This window comes from Silene latifolia, chromosome 10, assembly GCF_048544455.1.
Source record: "Silene latifolia isolate original U9 population chromosome 10, ASM4854445v1, whole genome shotgun sequence".
Lineage (NCBI taxonomy): Eukaryota > Viridiplantae > Streptophyta > Magnoliopsida > Caryophyllales > Caryophyllaceae > Silene > Silene latifolia.
The window spans coordinates 89238216-89260522 of record NC_133535.1 but is presented as its reverse complement, the minus strand read 5'-3'; the positions used below and the strand labels follow the sequence as shown (position 1 = coordinate 89260522).

Below are 22307 nucleotides of genomic sequence, written 5' to 3'. Positions count from 1 at the left end.
CCAATTCGCATGTAAATAACCTGTTAAATCACTTCTACTTGAGTCGAATACCAATAATCGATCATTAAATTCACGAACGAACATTAACGATATGTAGTTCCGGCTTCACAGCCAGAACTCACCTCAGGAACATACGCAGTGACCACTGCACCTCTTCCAAGGGACGCAGCTCTGCTGCGCCCGTTCCTGGGTGATTTCTGTCCCTGAACTTCCGTTTCTGCTTTGACCTAGTTTATTAGTTTTACGTATTAATCAACTATTAATTGTAATATCACCAATAATCTGTCCGTTTTCTAACCTTAATTATTTTTTCTTTTTCTTTTCTCAAATTATTAGTTTTATACGTATTTTTGACATAAATCATCAAATCATTGTAATTATTGTAATTTTAATTATCGTATTTCATTTATTATGCTCTTTATTATCGTTTGTTTGCTTTCACATGTAATCGACCTTAATCCCTACTTCGACCCCATTGTATGTTAAATTACGTGTTCACCGACATAGTTTAATTCTCACATGCTAGGATTAAAACGATGGATGTTGCATTGCATGCATATAATCGACAACATATCGAGTATAGATGATTTTCCCTCATCATTAGTAGAGACCGCTATCGAGGCGGGCGGGATTAGGTGTTCGATCAAAAGAGCTTCCTAATACGTACCCTCACCCCTTACTCCAGATCTCTGTGAACATCCGTGTTCATTGGCATCCACGAGAGTCATTCTAGACATATAAGGCTAAGAGTAACGAGTTCTTAGTGTCTATGTCATTACTTTGTGTCTTGACATGACACGAGGTATTCGAACGGTTTCCAATTTTCCACAATAAATTGGTGGCGACTCCACAAATGCAAACGCTTGTTTTCCCAAGCGCCCCCGTGGGCCCCCCGTGTCCACACCTTGGTATATGGGGGTGTTACACCGAGGGTCTTCTCACGTATTCCAAGGTTCCTTTGTGAGTCCCAAAATATCCAGGTATTACAATATGTCAATATATGTTTTCACATGTGCAATGATTATTAAACATGTTTTTTTCTCATATGAAATGGATGTCAGTTAAGTCAATGTACTCATGTGAACCAACCATGAAAGAGATACTTCAAGACATACTCCCCAATTAACATGTTATACTGCAATCCTCTCCATTAACACCATCTACTAAGACACAAACATCCAATTGCATGTTATAATGCAAATCCAATACTATCATGAGACCAACATTAACCACCCATTATCATGCCACCATGAAATCTCGACGCTAATATGAGACTAACAACAATTACACACTGATACGTGCATTTTATATAGTCTTTTTAGCCTATTTTATGCACGTATTTCTATGCTTTTATCGTGGTTTTATGCTACGAAATGCCCCGTATATGCTACTTTGGTGTATTTTGTCTTAATTGCATGAATGGACCATAAAGTAGTGAAATCAGGCCATTTGTCGTCCGTTTTGCATGCATTTGGAGGAAAAGTAGATTTGGAGCGGGAATTATAGCTGTCTTGGGATGCGTGAAGCTGTTTCGGGAGCTAAAAGGACAAGTCAAAGTCAAACTAACGTGAATTATGAGCTGCTGAAGTCAAGATCCACTCGATCGAGTGCTTTTCTAGTCGATCGAGTGGTTTTAGGATGAATAATCAGTCGATCGAGCACTTAATCTAGTCGATCGACCAGTTCTTTTTATGCCTTTACTCGATCGAGTGTTTTTCTCGGTCGATCGAGCAGTTTCTGGTTAGGTTTGCTCGATCGAGTGGTTTTATTCCACTCGATCGAGTGGATTTTGCTACGGGCTGGGCTTTTTAGTTGTTCTCCGTCAATTAGGTTTAGCTAATCCTATTTTCTTATAAATAGGAAGCTTAGGACGTCATTTAAACCCTCTCTCATTCTCTTCTCTCTCTCTCTTCTCACGTTACTTTTCTTCTGTCACTTTCACTGTTACTTTTGTTCTTCAATTCCGGATCAATAATTCAGTATTAATTCTTTCTCTTCCTTTTCTTCTTGAATTATTATTTATGTTTATTGTTCTTCCTTTATTTCTCGTTTCCCCTTTTATTATGTCTAGCTAATCCCGTAGTATGTTAGGATTAGGGAAGCCGTGGTAGCATGTTTTAATTGACTTGAGTGGATTAGCCTTGCGATAAGAATTGTATTAGGCAATTTAATTGTTATCTGGTCGAATGAATGCATGCAGGAGACCAATAAATTTAGTTAACCCCGACCTGGATCGAAAGATTGGAAGGGAAGGCTTGCTTATTTACAATAGGGTATTGTAGTGAGGGTGGAAGCTAAGCTATTTACGCTCTAGGGCGGTTTAAGGACCGAAAGGTGACGACCATAGCTCTTCTTATCAATAGTCTAATCGCCTTAGTATTTCCGATAGTATAGCTGCCACGGTGGACCGACTCCTAGCATATTCCCTTCTCTTTATTGTTAAATCCTTCTATTTTTACCTCTCCTTCCTTAACCTCTTAATAGTTTTAGTCAATATAATCAAAACCCCCATTTCTGTGACACCCTGACAGACCGAATTAAACAGATAGATAGCAACTTAGCCTCCCTGTGGAGATCGACCCTACTTACCGCTGACTTTTGTTAGTAGTAACTTAGGTATTTATTTTTGGTACGAAACGACAGTATCAAATTTCCACTCGATCGAGTACTTTTTCTGATAAATCCTCTCGATCGAGCGGTTTTCTACTCGATCGAGTGCCTGCAGAAAGAAAGCCACTCGATCGACCACAGCACCATTCGATCGAGCAGTTCTTGGATGCCCACTCACTCGATCGACCACTGTTGGACGGATATCGAGTGTATTTGACTTGGATTAGCTTCCTGAGACGGTTTCCGGGCCTTTAGCAACCTCCCATATTCATGGTCGGTTTGGGGAGGTCCCCTTATTCGCGCATTTTGTGAGTTTTTCCGCTTTTACTCTTTTTTCTCTTTTAGTTTGCGTTTCCTTTCCATGTTTTGGTACAATGGGGGCATTGTACGGTTTGGTTTGGGGAGGTTATGCATCCATATCCGTGTCTGCATGTTGTTTTTATTGCATTTCTGTTATCACGTTTAATTTCTGTATGCATTGCATTGTTATTTCCATAAAATTCAAAAATTCCATAAAAATTGAAAAATTGTTAAAATTCAAAAAATTTCACGTTTAATTTAGCATATAGGTTGAGTCGGAACGGTAGATTTCAATGATGAAATTGCACTGCAACTGTCTTTTTGCTTAAGCCTTGCATTAAACTGTTATCTTTTAGCTTTGTCTTTTGCATAATCTACGAGTTAATGTTTAATTTAGCTGAACATATAGACTTGACCTAAAATTTTGGCAACCTACTTATAATTTCTAAGATTTAGAGCCTTATAAACTGGTGTCATTTGTGACCAGTTTCATGTAGGATTGTGAGTAGTTACTCCTTGCATAGCATGTTCATCAATTTGCACATATATGAAATTCAATTGCTTTTTGCCTTCATACATTCAGGTTAGTGGTTGGTGTCACATGCAGGGAGGTGCTTACAATTTCCCTTTCCTTTAATTTTTACCCATTTAACTCCACATTAGCCAAATTTGCCTGTTGACCCTTAGCTACATTCCAAATTTAGCCTGCCTTTTCAAGCTAGTTTAGATTGTTCTGTGGTATATTGTCTATTGTATCAAGTTTGGCTTGCATCTATTGATTCGGAGTTGGTAATTTATGAAGAAAAGGAGGAGAATGAAAAAAAAGAAATGAAAAGAAAAAAAAAAGGACGTGAAAAATGAAAAAAAAAAAGAATTCGAAAAAATCAGAGAAAGAAACCGGAAGAAAAAGAAAAGAAAGTTCGAAAAAAAAAATAATGTTTGTTTATGAGTCGGTTTCTGCTCCTATGTTCTATCTTATATCATTTGAGGAGTTTTTGCAGTTCGGTTTGGTGAGATTTTATGCCAAATGAAGGGCATTGTGCTTATTTCATAATTGAGTTGGAAATGGATGTTGTCATATGGTTCTGCTTAGGTACTAGCTTGATCACCTATACCTCCACATTCCCATAAATGTTTTGCCTTTTCCTACCCATTGCCTCACTTTACCATATTTTTGTAAGCCCTCGGCTGTGACAGAACCTCGTTTGGTTGGAATGTGTGTACGGTAGCTAGAATTGTCTATCATATTAGTTGCATGCATGTTTATGTGAGTCGTAGTCTAGGTGAGCGACTATTTTTCTTCCTCTCTCTTACATTCATATGCTTACCCTTTGCTTCATGAGAGAAGAGTGACCCGTGAGAGTCCATTATTAAAGGTCTTGCAAGGTCGACGGTTCAGCTCTATTATAAACATCCTATAACTCGTTTGCATTTGACTGTTTAGCTATAAGTGTTAGTTTGTCTGCGTTAAATCGGCTTAAGTGGGCATTTGTAGCTAGCTCTGAGTTATCTTTCCCGTTCCTTTAGTTGCATTTTAGTTTACTCGGGGACGAGCCCCGAGTAAAGGTTTGGTTTGGGGAGATTTGATACATGCATTTTATATAGTCTTTTTAGCCTATTTTATGCACGTATTTCTATGCTTTTATCGTGGTTTTATGCTACGAAATGCCCCGTATATGCTACTTTGGTGTATTTTGTCTTAATTGCAGGAATGGACCATAAAGTAGTGAAATCAGGCCATTTGTCGTCCGTTTTGCATGCATTTGGAGGAAAAGTAGATTTAGAGCGGGAATTATAGCTGTCTTGGGATGCGTGAAGCTATTCCGGGAGCTAAAAGGACAAGTCAAAGTCAAACTAACGTGAATTATGAGCTGCTGAAGTCAAGATCCACTCGATCGAGTGCTTTTCTAGTCGACCGAGTGGTTTTAGGATGAATAATCAGTCGATCGAGCACTTAATCTAGTCGATCGACCAGTTCTTTTTATGCCTTTACTCGATCGAGTGTTTTTCTCGGTCGATCGAGCAGTTTCTGGTTAGGTTTGCTCGATCGAGTGGTTTTATTCCACTCGATCGAGTGGATTTTGCTACGGGCTGGGCTTTTTAGTTGTTCTCCGTCAATTAGGTTTAGCTAATCCTATTTTCTTATAAATAGGAAGCTTAGGACGTCATTTAAACTCTCTCTCATTCTCTTCTCTCTCTCTCTTCTCACGTTACTTTTCTTCTGTCACTTTCACTGTTACTTTTGTTCTTCAATTCCGGATCAATAATTCAGTATTAATTCTTTCTCTTCCTTTTCTTCTTGAATTATTATTTATGTTTATTGTTCTTCCTTTATTTCTCGTTTCCCCTTTTATTATGTCTAGCTAATCCCGTAGTATGTTAGGATTAGGGAAGCCGTGGTAGCATGTTTTAATTGACTTGAGTAGATTAGCCTTGCGATAAGAATTGTATTAGGCAATTTAATTGTTATCTGGTCGAATGAATGCATGCAGGAGACCAATAAATTTAGTTAACCCCGACCTGGATCGAAAGATTGGAAGGGAAGGCTTGCTTAATTACAATAGGGTATTGTAGTGAGGGTGGAAGCTAAGCTATTTACGCTCTAGGGCGGTTTAAGGACCGAACGGTGACGACCATAGCTCTTCTTATCAATAGTCTAATCGCCTTAGTATTTCCGATAGTATAGCTGCCACGGTGGACCGACTCCTAGCATATTCCCTTCTCTTTATTGTTAAATCCTTCTATTTTTACCTCTCCTTCCTTAACCTCTTAATAGTTTTAGTCAATACAATCAAAACCCCCATTTTCGTGACACCTGATGGACCGAATTAAACAGATAGATAGCAACTTAGCCTCCCTGTGGAGATCGACCCTACTTACCGCTGACTTCTGTTAGTAGTAACTTAGGTATTTATTTTTGGTACGAAACGACAGTATCACACACAACAATCATTTATAATGCAATAACAACATAATAAAGACACATGTAGCCATTCACACTTATTGAAACCAAGTAGGAAAATCCTACCTTTTAGTAATCCTCCAATTAGCACAAGCAAACACACTAATCCTCCTTTAACAAGCCACATCCTACAATTAACTAAGTAACCTTCATTACAAATATGTTCTACAACAATAAAGTACTCTTAATTCCTTAATTAAAACATTTAATTACCCCCAAACCCTTATTAAATCCTCATAAGACAAAACCCCCAACATTTAGGGTTACTAACAATATAAATAAAGGGAAAAGGGTAAATAATCACTTACAAATGTAAACAAATGAAAAAGGATGGAACTTGAGTGCAAATCTTCAAGGATAAGGTGAGATCTTGAGAGGATAAGGTTACGGGGGATTTTGAGGAATTTAGAGAGTGTTTGAAAGCCATGAAAGGTAGAGAAGGGGTTTAGTGTTTTAGAATGAAGAAAAATCTGAAATGAAGCTTATATACCAAAGCCCATAAACATAAAGCCCCCCACTGGCGAAAACAAGGTTGGGTTCATGCACTTGGTCGAGTGCACCAGTCACTCGGCTAAGTGCACCAGCCACTCGGCTGAGTGGCACACAACAAAAGCTGGAGTTACTGCCCATAGGACACTCGGTCCAGTCACTCGATCGAGTACTCTGCTGTACTCGGCCGAGTGCACAGCTAGAAAATCAGGGGTATTACAGTCTTCCCCCTTAAAACGAACTTCGTCCCTAAAACTCACACTCAACTCTCACAAGATACCTCCAACCTTACTCTTATCTCACAAAGCTAAAGCAACACTAACATGAAAGAGGTCTCGACAACTCATATTACTAACTCAACGAACAAGGTCAACCTCACATGTGACTCACACCACCGCAACACTCTACCTATCAAGCTTCACGACACTACCCGACTCCCAAGCATCACGACCAAAATCGGGTTCGGTCTATCATCGTCACTATGCGTCCCACAATACTAAAACTTCAAACATTCACAAAGTAAGGGCATCTACCAAAATGAAATGTTACCGACTGACCCGATTGCCACGTCTTACTACATCCGTTTCTTTTATACATGTGAAACTTTTTTTTATATTTTTTTTTATGTGTGAGTCTTTTACTTTATTTGATCAAAATATATATTTATCTAGAAATTATTCTATAAATTCTATAGAACATTAATTTTACTAATATATATATTTTATATACTTTCTCCATTTCATTGAACTCTATACATTTTATTTTTCAGCACTATTCATAAATGAGAAGAATCTTTGATCCAATCCCCTATCTACTAAAAGAATAGGCATTCTGAAAAATTTTCCCACCAAAGTGCACCGATACAAATATGAAAATAAATGTTTCTTTCATTAAACAAATCCTTTCATTAAAATAATAGTCTTTTTATCAAACTATAATAGTTCAATAAACTCAAGATTATATTCCTTTAATAAAATTAAAATAAAATAGGTATCAAGTTATAAACTACAAATGGCTAAATAGTTCATTTGTGTTATAAACAGAGAATGATTTGACGTATGCTATGCATTATGTACAAAACTAAACGATAAACGATATTACTAACTTCGTGACAAAAAAAGAATTCATTTTAATAATTTGATAAAATCGATAAAATGAAATCAGTGACTTTGAGGTATAAAAAATATTTTCATTAAAATACGTTAAGGTGAAATATGAAAATTAATGAATTGTCAATTTAAATTTTAAAATTAGTAATACATTAAAATTTAAAACTACTATATATACCGCGCTTTATTGCGCGAGATCTAAACTAATTTCTAATACATAGTATAAAAGATAGTCATGTGAAATTTTATTTAAATTATTTTTTACCGAGTACATTGTGAATATCATATTTTATATGAGCAAAAGAAAACAAACATGAATATATGTATATAAAGTAAATGTATAGAATTCAATGTAATGGAGAAAATAATACTTTACTTGGATATTTGAAGAGAGAAATATTTGGAAATGAATTAATGAATTATGTAAACAAGGTGAAGACTTTTACCTCAAAAACACACTATTAAAAAAAACCAAGTAGTTTGACAAACTCGTAAGTACATCATCATCATCTCTCATTAACTTGTTACCTGAAGAAACCCAAAACAAAGAAAACAACCAACCCCAACAAAGAAAAGAATTGAAAGCAAAGGATTTGTTGTTGAGCTCAAGAAAAGCGGCAAGAATGGCGTATGTAGACCATGCATTCTCCATAACAGATGAAGATATAATGATTGAAAGCTCTTATGCCGTTAACAATAAACCTCCTATCAAAGAGATCGCTCTTGCTGTTGCCCTTCTTGTCTTTGGTGTTGTTGGTATTGTTCTTGGCATTTACATGGCTTCTAATCATATCGGCGGCGATACTGCTCATGGTTATTTCTTTTCTTTTCCATCTTATTTAATCCCCAAAGTTTTCATCTTTTTTTTTTTTTGGGGGGGAAATCTGGGTTATTTGATTTATTCTCAATCATGGGTTTTTCTTCGTATATGCTTAATTTATCCGGCGTCGAATCGGATGACTGCTTATGATAAACTAGTGGGGTTCTTTCATATTTCTTTGAATTTTGTTAGTTTCATTACTCTTTTTTAGAGAGTTCAATACTCTCTATTCATGATGTATTTAGCAGCGGATAGAGTGGGCTAGTAGAGTTATTGACCCCTAAACAATCTACTCCCTCCGTCCGGGTCATTTGTTTACCTTTGGTTTTGGCACAAATAGACCAAATTGAGTGTGGAGGATCAAATTCCCAAAATAGAAAGGTAAACAATTGACTAAGACCCCAACATGGAATAGGTAAACAAATGACCGGGACGGAGGGAGTATGTTTTAACAAACCCTAATTCCGAATCCTGGATACGCCACTGGATGTAGTGTTATGGTAGTTTTGGTCTAATTTTGTGAATAGGATGGAAGTTGGGTTAGTTGGTAGTTCCTCTGGGTATTGAACATTTTATTAATGTTAAGAGAACAGTTTTAGTGTGTAATTTTGTGGTGTATTTCATGTGAGTGTGTTTAACTGATTCAATTGTTGAAACAGGGATGTTTTTTGCAATATTAGGAGGGATCTTGTTCTTACCAGGTTTCTATTACACGAGGATTGCCTACTATGCTTACAAAGGCTACAAGGGGTTTTCTTTCTCTAACATTCCTCCTGTTTAGAGGTCAGAAAGTAGATTTACCTTTACACAATACTTCTAAGTCTGCTTGTTGTACAGAAGAAGGGAGTTCAAACAATGAAAGGGAATCAAATGTAATATTTGTCTCAGTAAGTAGTGTTGTTATTAGGGGGGTGGGCAGGTTGGTGTGGTTGCTGATAAGATTGTGCGGTGTTATTGAATAAACTCGGGTTAAGTGTGTGCTTGCTAGTCTACTAATGTACCCTTTTCTCAGAACCATGGATATAAAGTCTCGACTTTGTGTATTAATGGTGTCACTGAATGAATTTTACGAGTACTTGGTACCTCTGTATTAATGGTGTCACTGAATGAATTTTAGCCCTTCAATTTCTATTAGATTCGTCATGTCTCAGTTGCCTAAAAATAAATTTGTTTATCAGATTTACGCTGTTCATTCGTTTATTTTCGTCCATTATTGCTTCCTGCCTGGGTTATCTAGTGAAATAACATCAATCTTGGTGAATAGTTAATTTAGGTATAAGCTGTATTTACTACTTGCTGCCTAAGATGAAGAACTAAAGAATGAATTTCGGCTATGTTAAAGCTTACCCTTTTACTTAAGCTCTATCTTTTAGGTACTTGTTGACCATCATAAACGATGTACCAGCACGTTAGTGTTGGCAACTGGTCTTACGGTGTACCTACACTTTAGTTTTGGCAGTTGGTCTTCTAGTCATTAGCTGATCCAGATTATTAGGAATTTTTTTAAACTTTTTCGATGAAGAGACTTGGAGGGAAGGGAAAGGGAGAGAAACAATTCCCTTGTATCGTAAGTAAAACTGGGATGGAGGGGCAAGCCAAATTAAAATGCCCCAACATCGGGAAGCTTTGGAAGAAGCATCACACTTTAGACTTTAGTTTCCCCCTTCCCCTCCCTCACACTTTTGTAATCCAAAACAAGACTAAGGTGAAGGAAGGGAGATGGATGGGAAGAGGAAATGTGGTGCTATGTTATTTCTGGACAAACCCGTCTTATCATGAAGTTCATATTCAGAACTATAGAGCTATAAAATACTTATATACTGGACTAAAGTGTTGCTTTACGTGTTTCCGTGAGTGACAAAGCTGATGGCGACATTTTAGGTTTCTCTGTTCTGAACTTTTTACCATATAACCACAAATTGCAGTATGTCATGTGAAACAATACTTGTTCATTTCTCGATATCTCTCTGCTTAACTAATAACCGAGAGCTGTACAAGTACCTCGGACTAACATCATTAGTGTCTTTCACTTCCTGATTATCTGATTATCCTATTATTACCCTGGATCAAATTCTGTGTATATCCCAAATAAAGGCTACTTATTTGTTTTGCAAGCAAGCTTTGTACAGAGTTGGTTATTTGTAAGCAAAGCAACCTTTATACTTAGTTCTCTTTATTCTCCAAGACTTGTGCCTTTCGGCTTTTATCGAATGTTGTTTGTAGATGCCTTGGTTCTTAGTTTATGATTTTCAGAGAGGGGGAATATGCTTGTTTTGAAGCCCCGTGATTTGGTGGTTAGTTTTTTGTTTTACTCCTTTTCCAAGTGCTACTCTTGACAATTGTCTTCTTTCGGAGGTGCCTGTCATGGAACTTCAAATACACGACCTTCATTTCATGCACTGACTACGTTATTTAATACTATACCGTATTCTAGTCAAGGGGGTGACATTAGATTAGATCTGATTTACTGCTATTTTATTTTTTTTGCGTCCCTTAAAAGCAAAGACTATTCTTAAAACCTACATTTCCTCAAAGTTCTCTAACTAACACCTAGGTAGCACCGACACGGACACGGACACGACACGGATACGTGACACGACATCCCATAAAATTTAGGACACGGGACACATTTAAATTTAATAAAAAATATATTTTGTAGTTATATATGTGTGATTTTATTTTTGAAAAAGTATTTGATATTAAATTTAAATAAATGAAGGTAAAATTTGATGTTAAATTTAACTTATTCTCATTTCTAAAACCAAAAACCAACTTATAATCAATCTATTTCGACATCTCATTACTTGTCTAAAGAACATCATTTGCCCACCAAATTCAACCATATAACAATTCACGCCATTTACCTTAAATTCAACTTTCCGTTTGAAGGTGTGTTCAAATACCATGGACACGGCTCAAAATACCAAGGACACGCGTCGGACACGTGCCCAAATAAAAGATGAAAGTTAGACACGGCTTTACAGGTGTCCGACACGTTTTGACGTGTGTCCGACGAGTGTCGTGTCCGACACGGGTGTCCGACATGAGAACACCAATTATGAGGAGTGTCCGTGCAACCTAGACTAACACTAGGTAGTATCACGCGCTTTGCGTGGCCTGTTTGAAAATTTTATTATTATAATTGAAGAAAAATAATATAATTCATATATTTAATACCCTTACTTAAAAACAAAAATAAATTAACTTTCTCAACTCTTGTTTTCTTATGTTTAACTTCAATGTTTTAAAATAAAATACATACAGTTTTAATTATAACTAATATTCCCTCCATTATTCTTTATAAGTCGTTTTAGGTGATTAAATTTTTTATTCTTTATATGGCGTTTTACATTTCCTATGGACACTCTCTTATTGAAATTGTAAATTAATTATGGGTTCTTAATTACATCTCATGCAAACCTTTTTTTTCTTCAGTGGTTTAGAATAAAGAAATTCACTATGAGTTATAAAATTCCAACCATTTTGCTCATTTCAAAGCTCTATTTATATGCTTAATTAATGTCATTATCACACTTAATCCATTTTCTTAATAGTTGTGCTTTTTCTTAAAATGACATATAATGAATAATGGAGGGAATAAGTGATAGTCCTATTCATGATAAACGTTATTATATAAATAATTTTGTAACTTATCAAATATCATTTTAATTAAAATAAATGTATTCGAATAATGCAAAAATCAACATGAAGTTTTGAAGTTAGATCATTTCACGATACGTTATGATCCAAATCAATTAATATCGGTTCAAAGCGATGTGAGTATAATTTGATGCATTTTTCAATTTTTAATGTATAGCGTGTGATATTTATGTATCAAACATATATAGTCAAAGCTCAACTTATTCAAATGTTTTGGTTATGTATGTCTTGCATATGCTATATGTCAAACAACATATTTATAAGAAATTTGCACCTTTTATTTTTGTAACGACAAATTTTGTATTGCGATAACTGAAATACAAAACAAGCAAACAAAATAAGTTTTATTAATATCAGAAAAGTTCGTGTACAATCTCTAATAATCCTCTGATTCTAACTAAACAAACAGGGTACGCGTGCACGATCCACGTAGGGGGTGCGCGTGCGTTTTGCAGGGGGTGCGCGTGTAGAGGGTGTATGCACTCTACGCGCGACGTTGACTTGTATTCTTGAGAGGGTCGGACGACTTGAGTCTCTCTTGAATGTTTGAATGTTTGAATATTCGAGTTTGAATGTTTGAATATTCGAGTTTGAATGTTTGAGTTTTCTTGCGCAGGCGGCACGAATTTGTTGTGCTTGTTGACTGCTTACGTTGAATTTCACGAGATTTTCAGAGAGAATTCCAGAGCTTTTCTTTTCTTCGAGTTTTTTTTTTTTTTTTTGAAATGAATAAACTGGGGGTATTTATAGAGAAAAAGTTGGACTTTTCCTCGGGCGTGGTCGCAGCCCATTTCTCGGCCCGTTCGCAATTTTAGCCCAATTTGACTTCTGTTTGGACCCGAATAACTCAGAATGACCCAAATTTGATTTAAAAGGGACAAAAACAATTAATTTGAGTAATTTATTTATTATCAACTCAAATTAATTAATTTTCGTATTTTCGACATTTAAATAAAATTTTAATGCCTACAAATTGCCCCCTCGAGACTTTGTCACGTACACCATCGAAGTGTTTCAGCGTGGCGGGGTCTCGACACATTTTTTTGGTTTGACTTAAAAGTCGACGGGCACCCATCGTGTTGCATCGATAGCATTTTTTTTTTCGGGCATCCTGTCATTATCTGACTTGGCGGATGACTGACGGCTCTTCTCGATATTTATATCACCCTGGTCAATTTGTAACCTTGACGGACGACACTTGAGTCTATGTCACCCTGGCCATTTTGTAACCTTGACGGATGATATTTTTATGTCACCCTGGCCATTTTGTAACCTTGACGGATAATATTTTTATGTCACCCTGGCCATTTTGTAACCTTGGCGGGTAACATTTGAATTGAAGCCTCTCTTCGAAGATCAACTTCTTGTTTATTTCGTATTTTCGAGTTGGCCAAGTACACTTTTTATTTTATTTTATTTTTACCAAAGAAATAACTTTAGCTTCTTAGCTAAGATTGGTAGGACTTCATGGGTAAGAAATTTGCCACACACCATCTCTTTTAGCCGACATATCAAATTGCTCCTAAGACTATAAAACTTAGATAAAATACAATTTGTTTTACCGACTTTTTAACATTTGAAATTCTCTTGAGACACCTTATTGGTTTTTGTTGGAGGTGCTTGATCCTTCATCCAATAAGAAAAATGGTGGCCGTTGTTGATTTCTTTAACCAATTGAAGACTTGCTCTTAGGCTAAGTAAGCTGTATTAAGCGGCAAACGAGTCCTATATAAACTTGGCGAAGGCCTTAACCTCATTGTACCATTTGCCCTTCCATTGCCATTTAGCAGTGAACATACAATCCCCATTCCACTTCGATAATTCATATTATTTGAGTATCTGACATCATTATTTTTTTGTTTTGTTTGCAGCTTGTATGTTCATAGCCATCAACTAAGCATTCAAAATTCATGAATTGTTGTACAGTGTGCATCGAAGTGAATCATGGTGGTTGATGGTTGCTGAAATGCATTCGGAGCGACAAGTTCAAGTACCGTTTTCGACTTCTTCAACAACCTGATATTCAAAACCAGAAGAAAGGAGTCACTGGAGGCCGCAGGATCATTTGTGTACTGGTTCGAAATTGAAGATTATCCACTTGGTGTGAGATTAACGGTGTCTGATGGGTGCAAATTTGAATCGAGAGAGGCATGGGCAAAATGGCGACGCAAATTTCACGTTCGAGATCTTCAAGAATCAAATTTCCAAGACCAGATATATGGCGTGCGTCCAAACCGCTGCCAGGAACACCTCGCAAGACTGTTTATGTACTGGTTTGAAATTGATGTAATCCTGTTCTCATTTTCATATCCTTGAACAAAGCGAGAGGCGTGCTCCAATGTCATGCTTGGCGTACTGGACAACCTGGTGTTTGCTTGTCATGGCAGTCCAAAAATATTACGGTGTGGATCGAAGTTTGATTTGCATAAAACTTTTGCTGGTGAACATATAGTTCCTTTGCATGTAAGAAGCTTCATGTTCCTTCTAATGATATTAAATTGAAATGAATCTGTAATCTTGCAGCACTTTATCTTGTTTCTTTTAATATAGGCCAGCATCTTGTGAAAGCATTCATCCCCTTTGCAAGCTTCAATGGGATTTATGGCAGTTGATGGCTATACGATTGGATCCGAAGCAACTAGTGTCAACGACGCCTTCAATTTTAACTTGATTGATACAAATTCTGACGCTCCTCACCCCTTTTTTTTTTTGTTTTAGAGATGATCTTATAAATAAATATGTATTTGCAAGTTTGTTGCTTGTTTGTTTGTGGTACTGCAGGGTTTGATACTGTCTTTTTGACATTCAATTTTCTTCTGGATCTCCAATTTTTTCCTAATGTATCTTGTGATTCAGTTGATTTGTTAGCCTTTGAAGATTTGTGAGATTTTATCACCCTCCATTCTCCATTCCGGGTTGGTCATTTTTTTTGTCGTATGCAAGTGTTCGATTATTCCTAAGCCAGAGATCGTCAAGCAAGTTAGCTTATTTTCCTGTCTTATGGAAATTTCATCATTCCAGGAGTCCCCTTACATATTCTTACGAGCCGTCGCGTAATGATCATGGTCCATCAACCGTTGGAGGTTTATTATTCCAAGTTTTCTTGTCCATGTGTTCCGTCGAGAATTCAGTACTTCAGACAAGACTTTTCCTAATTCTAGGCGAGATCTTATCAGTTAACGGCTATCATGTTATGAACCGACCTATCAACACTTGAAGATTACTCCAACAGGTCATTTATATTCTTACAGGAACTACCATGCAATGAACCCGTTGGGTCATTTCGGTTAACATGTGAGCTATATTTCATGAAGACTTCATATTCCGTGTTAAGCCTGAGGCGTCGTCTTGAAGATTTTTGAAGAGAGTCGATTTCGATTCTCACATGAGCTACCATGCAATGAACCCGCTGGGTCATTTCGGTTAACATGTGAGCCCATGATGCTGAGCTATCAAAGCATTGAAGCATTGAAGATTTCTGAGGAGAGCCGATTTCGATTCTCACATGAGCTACCATGCAATGAACCCGCTGGGTCATTTCGGTTAACATGTGAGCGACCATGGAGTGAACCCATCAACCGTTGGAGATGACTACAAGCATGTTATTTCATATCTCATATGAACTACCACGCAATGAACCCGTTGGGTCATTTTGGTTATCATGAGTTATTATGGCTACGAAGCTTTGGAGATTACTTGAAGAAGTATTATATTAATTGAAGATTCTTGGAAAGGATGGAAGATTCTTGAAGAGGATGCATCTTGAAGTGTGTATAAATATTTGAAGGCTGAAGATTTGAAGATGATTCAAGCATTGATTCAAGCCTCTCAAAGAGAAATGCTTCACGAAGTGTATTGGAGTCTTTCAAAGATGATTCACGAAGGCCTACATAGTAGTGTAAAGGGAAATGGTGTTTGTTTGGAGGGGTGGCTGCACTCGAGCTACATATTCACTCAAGCTGCCTACGTACTTGCAAGGTGACAAGTATGACAACCTGCAAGATCAAGCCGACGTAGTTCAATTTTTCTTTCTTTTTTTTTTTGGTGGTGTTTTTTTTTTTTTTTTTTTTTTTTTTGTTTTTAGGTATGATACACATTTTTTTGTGGCTGTACTCAGGCGACATGTTCACCCAAGTTGCCTACGTACTTGCAAAGTAGAAACAGTACTTCACAAGATCAAGCCGACGTAGTTTATAGAGGCTTGCAGTTTAGACTCTTGCTTAGGAGCATGACTTGCAGTTTACGCTCTTGCTTAGGAGCATGGCTTGCAGTTTACGCTCTTGCTTAGGAGCATGGTGTTGTTTCAAGAGTAGTAACGTTTGAGAAATTTCCCATTTATTGGGCCTATGAGCACACCGTCTTCATCCGCAATCTTGTATGCGCCATTTGTGTAGACTTCTTGTACCACATACGGGCCATCCCACTTTGAGGTGAATTTACCAACTGGCTTGTGAGAGGTGATAATTGGTCTTCGTATTGCAAGGACTAGGTCTCCTACTTGAAAAGAACGAGGACGTACTTTTTTGTTGAATGCTCGCGACATCCTTGCTTGATAACATTGGAGCTTCTGTTGGGCATCTAGTCTTTTTTCATCGAGTGCCTCTAACTCTGCTAAACGTAACTTGTCATTTTCATCCTCTGTAAGTTCCTCTTGAATAGCAATGCGTAAGGATGGGATCTGCATTTCTAACGGCAACACAGCTTCTACTCCATACACCAACGCATACGGGGTTGCTTGAGTAGGAGTTTTGTATGTGGTGCGATAGGCCCACAATGCCTCGCCAATTCTTTCATGCCAATCTCGCTTTGATTTTGCTACTACTTTCCTCAACAAGTTGCAAAGTGTCTTGTTAAAGCCTTCAGCCAAGCCATTTGCAGGAGCGTTGTACATCGATGACTTGTACTGTCTGAATTTGAACTTCTCTCCTAAACTTGTCATCAGATGGTTATCGAACTGTTTCCCATTATCAGTTATGATACGTTGTGGTACACCATATCTATATATTATTTGAGTTCGGATGAAATTCACAACATTTTCCTTCTTAACTTCCCTTAATGTGATGGCTTCTGCCCATTTTGAGAAGTAGTCAGTACCAGCGAGAATATACTCGTGTCCATTCGAGGCTTTCGGAGTGAGAGGTCCCACAATGTCAAGTCCCCAAGCTTCGAAGGGCCATGAAGATACAGTCGGGTGTAATGGCTCCGGTGGCTGATGTATGAAGTTTGCGTAGAACTGACAGGGTTGACATTTCTTCGCGAAGTCCATGCAGTCTTGAACCATGGTTGGCCAGTAATATCCCATTCTCTTTACACGATCATAAAGTTTAGGTCCAGATTGGTGAGCGCCACAAATACCAGAGTGAGCTTCGTGCATTGCTTCAGTAGCTTCATCTTTATTTAGACATCTCAACCAGTGTCCTAAGAAAGAGCGTCTGTAGAGCGTCCCTTTGTAATGAATAAATTTTGGAGCACGTCGGCGTACCTCTACCTTGTGCCTGGGATCATCAGGTAATTTTTGGTGGTCCAAGAAATCGATGATAGGCTGGCGCCAGTCATCTTCATCAGCCGTGTAGACGCAAATCATGTTTGTTGTATCTATATCTTCTACTGCTTCAAGCAAAGGTATTGCCCAGCGATTGCAGACTGGTACTTGCATAAATTCTTCTCCCTTTCAAAGTGCCAAAGTGGTGCAAGGTTAGCAAGCGCGTCCCAACTTATTGGCGGTCCTCGGTACATGACCAATATTGATGGAGTCAAGTTGATTAAGCGATTGCGGCGCTTTGTCGATGGTAGGGAATCAAGTCTTCCTTTCTTACCTCATACTCATCGAGGACTTGGCTGATCACCAATTGTGAGTCTCCGTAAATATCCATGTCCCTTACGCCTATTTCAATTGCCATTTGAAGACCTAATATCAAAGCTTGGTATTTCGCCACGTTATTTGAGCAAAAGCGTGTGAGTGTAAATGAGTATGGCATTACATGGTTTTGCGGAGATATGAACACAACTCCGGCTCCAGCTCCGTCTCGTCTTGCAGCACCGTCGAAGTACATTTGCCATGGCGGTAAAATGTCCACATAAAAAATTTCTTCTCCTGGTAGTTCGTCTGAAAGTTCCCACTCTCTTTGGGACCTGGATGATCGCCGAAGAAATCTGCAATAACCCGACCTTTTATCGCTTTTTGAGACATAAACACTAAGTCATACTTGTTTAAGTAGCACCGCCCATTTCGCAAGTCTTCCGGATAAGACTGGTCTTGAGAGTATGTACTTGATTGGATCGGCTTTTGAGACCACGTGTATGGTATGCGCCTGCATGTAGTGCCTCAACTTCACGGATGGCGAACACCAAAGCAAGACATATCTTCTCCATGGGCGAGTAATTTAATTGGCTCCAACCAAGGTACGACTCAAGTAGTAGAGTGCTCTCTCCTTGCGGTCTTCAATTTCTTGCGCACACATTGCCCCCAGCGATCGTTCTTGTGCGGCGATGTATAGAATGAGCGGTTTTCCTGGAATCGGTGCCCCCAACACTGGTGCACTAGCCAGGTACTTTTTTATGCTATCAAAAGCATGTTTGCATTTTTCATCCCACTGAAATGGAGCATCCTTTTTCATGAGATGACTGAACGGCTGACAACGTCCTGCTAGGTTAGAGATGAACCTTCGAATGTATGCCAAACGTCCCCGCAACAACCGCGCAGCTCCTTCAACGTCTTTGGTTCGGCATTTCGTTGATAGCTTTGATTTTTGTCTGGTCGATTTCAATGCCTCTATGCCTTACCACGAACCCCAAGAACTTCCCGGATGTGACGCCGAATGCACATTTGAGTGGGTTCATCTTGAGTTGACATTTTCTAAGTCTCTCAAAGATGGTCCGAAGGTCTTTAACATGGTCTTTTCTTTTCTTTGATTTGACAACCACGTCGTCGACATAACATTCTATCGTTTTATGCAACATGTCATCAAAGATCTTTTGCATTGCTCGACGATATGTGGCCCCTGACATTTTTTAGTCCAAACGGCATGACCGTGTAGCAGAAGATTCCTTTTGGGGTTCGAAAACCTGTTGCTTCTTGATCTTCAGGTGCCATATGTATTTGATTGTAACCAGCAGTACAATCCATGAATGAGAGTGCTTCGTGACCAGTGGTTGCGTCAATCATCAACTCTGTAACTGGCAAAGGGAAGTCGTCCTTTGGACATGCATCATTAAGATCTCTGAAGTCAACGCATACACGTAATTGCCCATTTTTCTTCCTGACTGGAACAATGTTGGCTATCCAGGTAGGATATCTGACTTCACGAATAAATCCAGCCTCAATGAGTTTGTTAACCTCTTTTTCGATTTCAGGTATAAGCTCCGTCCTAAAGCGACGTTGAGATTGCTTTCTAGGACTGATTCCTTTTTCGATTGCCAATCGATGAATCGCAATTTTGGGCTTAGTCCAGGCATTTCCTTGTAGCTCCAAGCGAAGACGTCCTTGTACTCAACCAACAATTTGTAGTATTCCTCTTCTTCCTCTTTAGTCAACGAGCATCGAGCGTAGATTGGACGAGGATCTTCATCAGTTCCTAGGTTTAGTTCTTTTAAATCGTCTACGGTTGACTGTACCTCATCTTCAAGTGTTTCAGGTGCCTTGTCAGCCTCTACCTCTTCGTTGTCATCAGGTATCTCTTCTGCAGTGATATGATAAGAAGTCACAATTTCCAAGTCTTTTGCATCACGGGAGTGTGAAGATGGAGGTTTAGACTCTTCAACATTGTTTGAGGAGAGACCAGTGAGAACTAATACTCGTCTTCGTGCTTTTAGTGGCTCATGCTGGATGATGTCCACCACTTGCAAACGCTTCATGCGAGAGAGTATTGCGCTTCTCAAGTCATCATATATGTTTACTTGTTCATCGTTTTCTTCCACGGAAGTTGAGCACAGAAGAGTCTTACCACTATCATTATTGGAGGCTCCTAAACGAGTGAAGACCGTGTTTGAACGAACACCCAAACGATTACTTAATGCACCCTTCTTGCTTGTACACGGCGGAGGGGTTGATGACTTAACTTTACTTGCTCCTCGTTTATCCAGTCGAGCGAAGACAGAAGGGCGATTTGTTGTAGAACCCGGTCTCCCCAGCCTGTCGAATACAGAAGGACGGTCTCTCTGTGCAGGTGGACTTATCCTGTCGAAGACTGAAGATGTTGATGGTCTTTTAATATCTTCTGCTTCATTCTCTTCCGCCTCTTCCACTGTGATATGTTGTGAAGATGTAGAGGTTCTGTTCCTACGAGCACTGATCTTCACGGGTGTGGGAGACTTATAACCAAGCCCTGCTTTAGTCTCTATAAAGCTTCCTTCTTGCTTGTAGAACTCCTGTTGCGTTTTGTTAAGCCCATATGGTTCAACTTCTACAACTTTCCCAAGCGGATTTGGTTTTGTAAAGTCGTAACTTTGCCTTTTCCGTAGCTTGTATGCGTTAGAATGAAATATTCCCACATTTTGATCGCTTGATGATTGGTTTGATGAAGACGAAACCAAGCGGAGGAGGTCTCATAACTATCATTTGGTTTGAACTTGGAAGAGGTGTGGTGACTTTCGCCATCCATTCTTGCTTGATCATTGGACTTGGTTTACTTTTATCTTTAAGATCTCTCTTTGTTAGACATTCTGCAAAAGGACTATCTCCTTCTTTTCGGCGAGACTTGGGAATATACCGCAATACTGGCGAGGTAGACTTATGTGGCATTTCTTGCTTCTTGGGTGATGTAACGGGAGTAGATGCTTCACTAGCGTTGTCTATATTTTGCTTATCATTTTCTTTAACATGACTCGTAACAACATCTTCTTTGCTATTCTCTTTCAGCTTACCTCCTTTTCCAGTTGAAGAAATGGTAGTTGGCATAAACTCACTAGAAGTACCATTTTCCTCAAAGAACTTTGCGTCAGCGAAGAAAGAGTCAGCCTTAGTGAAAGGCTTGGCGTCTCCATTTATCTTCCTTTCACCGCCGCGATAATACTTCAAGCATTGATGGAGGGTTGATGCAACGACTCCATTTTCATGTTTCCATGGTCGACCTAATAATAACTTGAAGGATGTCTTGGCCTCGATGACATGGAAGAGTGTTTCAGATGACAAGTCGCCCATGCTAAGGTTTACACGAATCATGCCAATAGCCCGCTCTCCATTTAAGTTGAAACCGTGAATAATTGTTCGGCTGCTGGAAAGTTCATTAACCGTGATGCCTAGCTCTTTCATGGTTGCTTTTGGCATGAGATTTACTCCTGAGCCTCCATCTATTAAGATTCTGTTGACTTTTTATCCTCGAATGTAGCCTGACACATATAGCGGCCTATTGTGAGGCTTGGAACCAAGAAGCAGATCTTCATCTGAAAAGGTCAAGGCTGCATTGCAGGAGACACATTGTGTTGACGGCTCTGCATGCTCTCCTACATCTTTCATCTTGCCAGCGTATAGTTCTGGTTTATCAAGTCCTTGGAGTATTATTTGACGCTTCTCTTTCGGCAGGTGAAAGATTTGTCTCCACCCCATATTTGCGGGAAGAGCGTTGAGAGCCTTTACAACTTCATTTTCCTTTTGAGGGTAAGGTTCCATCAATTGTTGTGATGGTACCGCATCATCTGCTTCGTCTTCCTTTACTTTTTCTTTATCATCATGACCTACTGCAGAAATGGTACATACGGTAACATTGTTCAAGAAATCTCTTGGAAGGAATTCCTCTAGAGCAATATGACTCAACGATTTTTGCTTAGGCATATTGATAGGCAAGACACATGGTTTGACCATTGTTTGGACTTCTTCTCCCATCGGACATGCAGGATTTCATCTTCTTTGATTGCTTTCGTCGATGATGGACATGTTCGACTGCTTGCCAAACTTGTTTCTTTGTCTTCTTGCGAGTGACTAAGGTCCACCCTTCGTCATCATCATCTACATTCTTCTCATATTGAGGACCTAATCCTGCTTTTGGGGATATGGATGAAGATGGCTTTTGAAACCATATAGCAACAGGTTCAAGGCTTCCGAATTGCAACATGCATACATCCCACCCACGATGCATCGTCGGCTCCTCATGTTCCTCATGCTGCTCCAATATTGCAGTAGTTTGATTTGTAGCTACTGTTTCATCCAAGTCAAGGATAATCTTTCCGTCTCTGAAGAGCTGCATAATTTTCTCTTTCAGTGTTATACATTTTTCAAGGGGATGACTTACCAGTCTGTGATAGCGACAATAGTTGGGATCACTTGTCTTGTTAGCCTGGTCAGGTCTCTTGGACTCTGGCAGTTGTATAACCTTTTTCTCCAGAAGGTCATCTAGCATTCCGGATAGGTCAGAGTCTGGGA

General features: G+C 38.7%; 1 protein-coding gene across 1 annotated transcript; it reads left to right on the top strand.

Moving 5' to 3' along the window:
• Positions 1-7930: 7930 nt before the first annotated feature.
• LOC141605721 (uncharacterized) lies at positions 7931-9466 on the top strand. The gene is made up of 2 exons (XM_074424598.1): positions 7931-8283; positions 8950-9466. The coding sequence occupies exons 1-2, from the start codon at positions 8094-8096 to the stop codon at positions 9069-9071; spliced, it is 312 nt and encodes a 103-aa protein (XP_074280699.1). The 5' UTR covers positions 7931-8093; the 3' UTR covers positions 9072-9466.
• The last annotated feature ends 12841 nt before the right edge of the window (positions 9467-22307 follow it).

Coding starts and splice junctions, on each gene's coding strand:
- LOC141605721 (XM_074424598.1), top strand. CDS start 8,094: ATGGCGTATGTAGACCATGCATTCTCCATAACAGATGAAGATATAATG. Junction 8,284..8,949: donor CGGCGGCGATACTGCTCATG/GTTATTTCTTTT, acceptor TTGTTGAAACAG/GGATGTTTTTTGCAATATTA.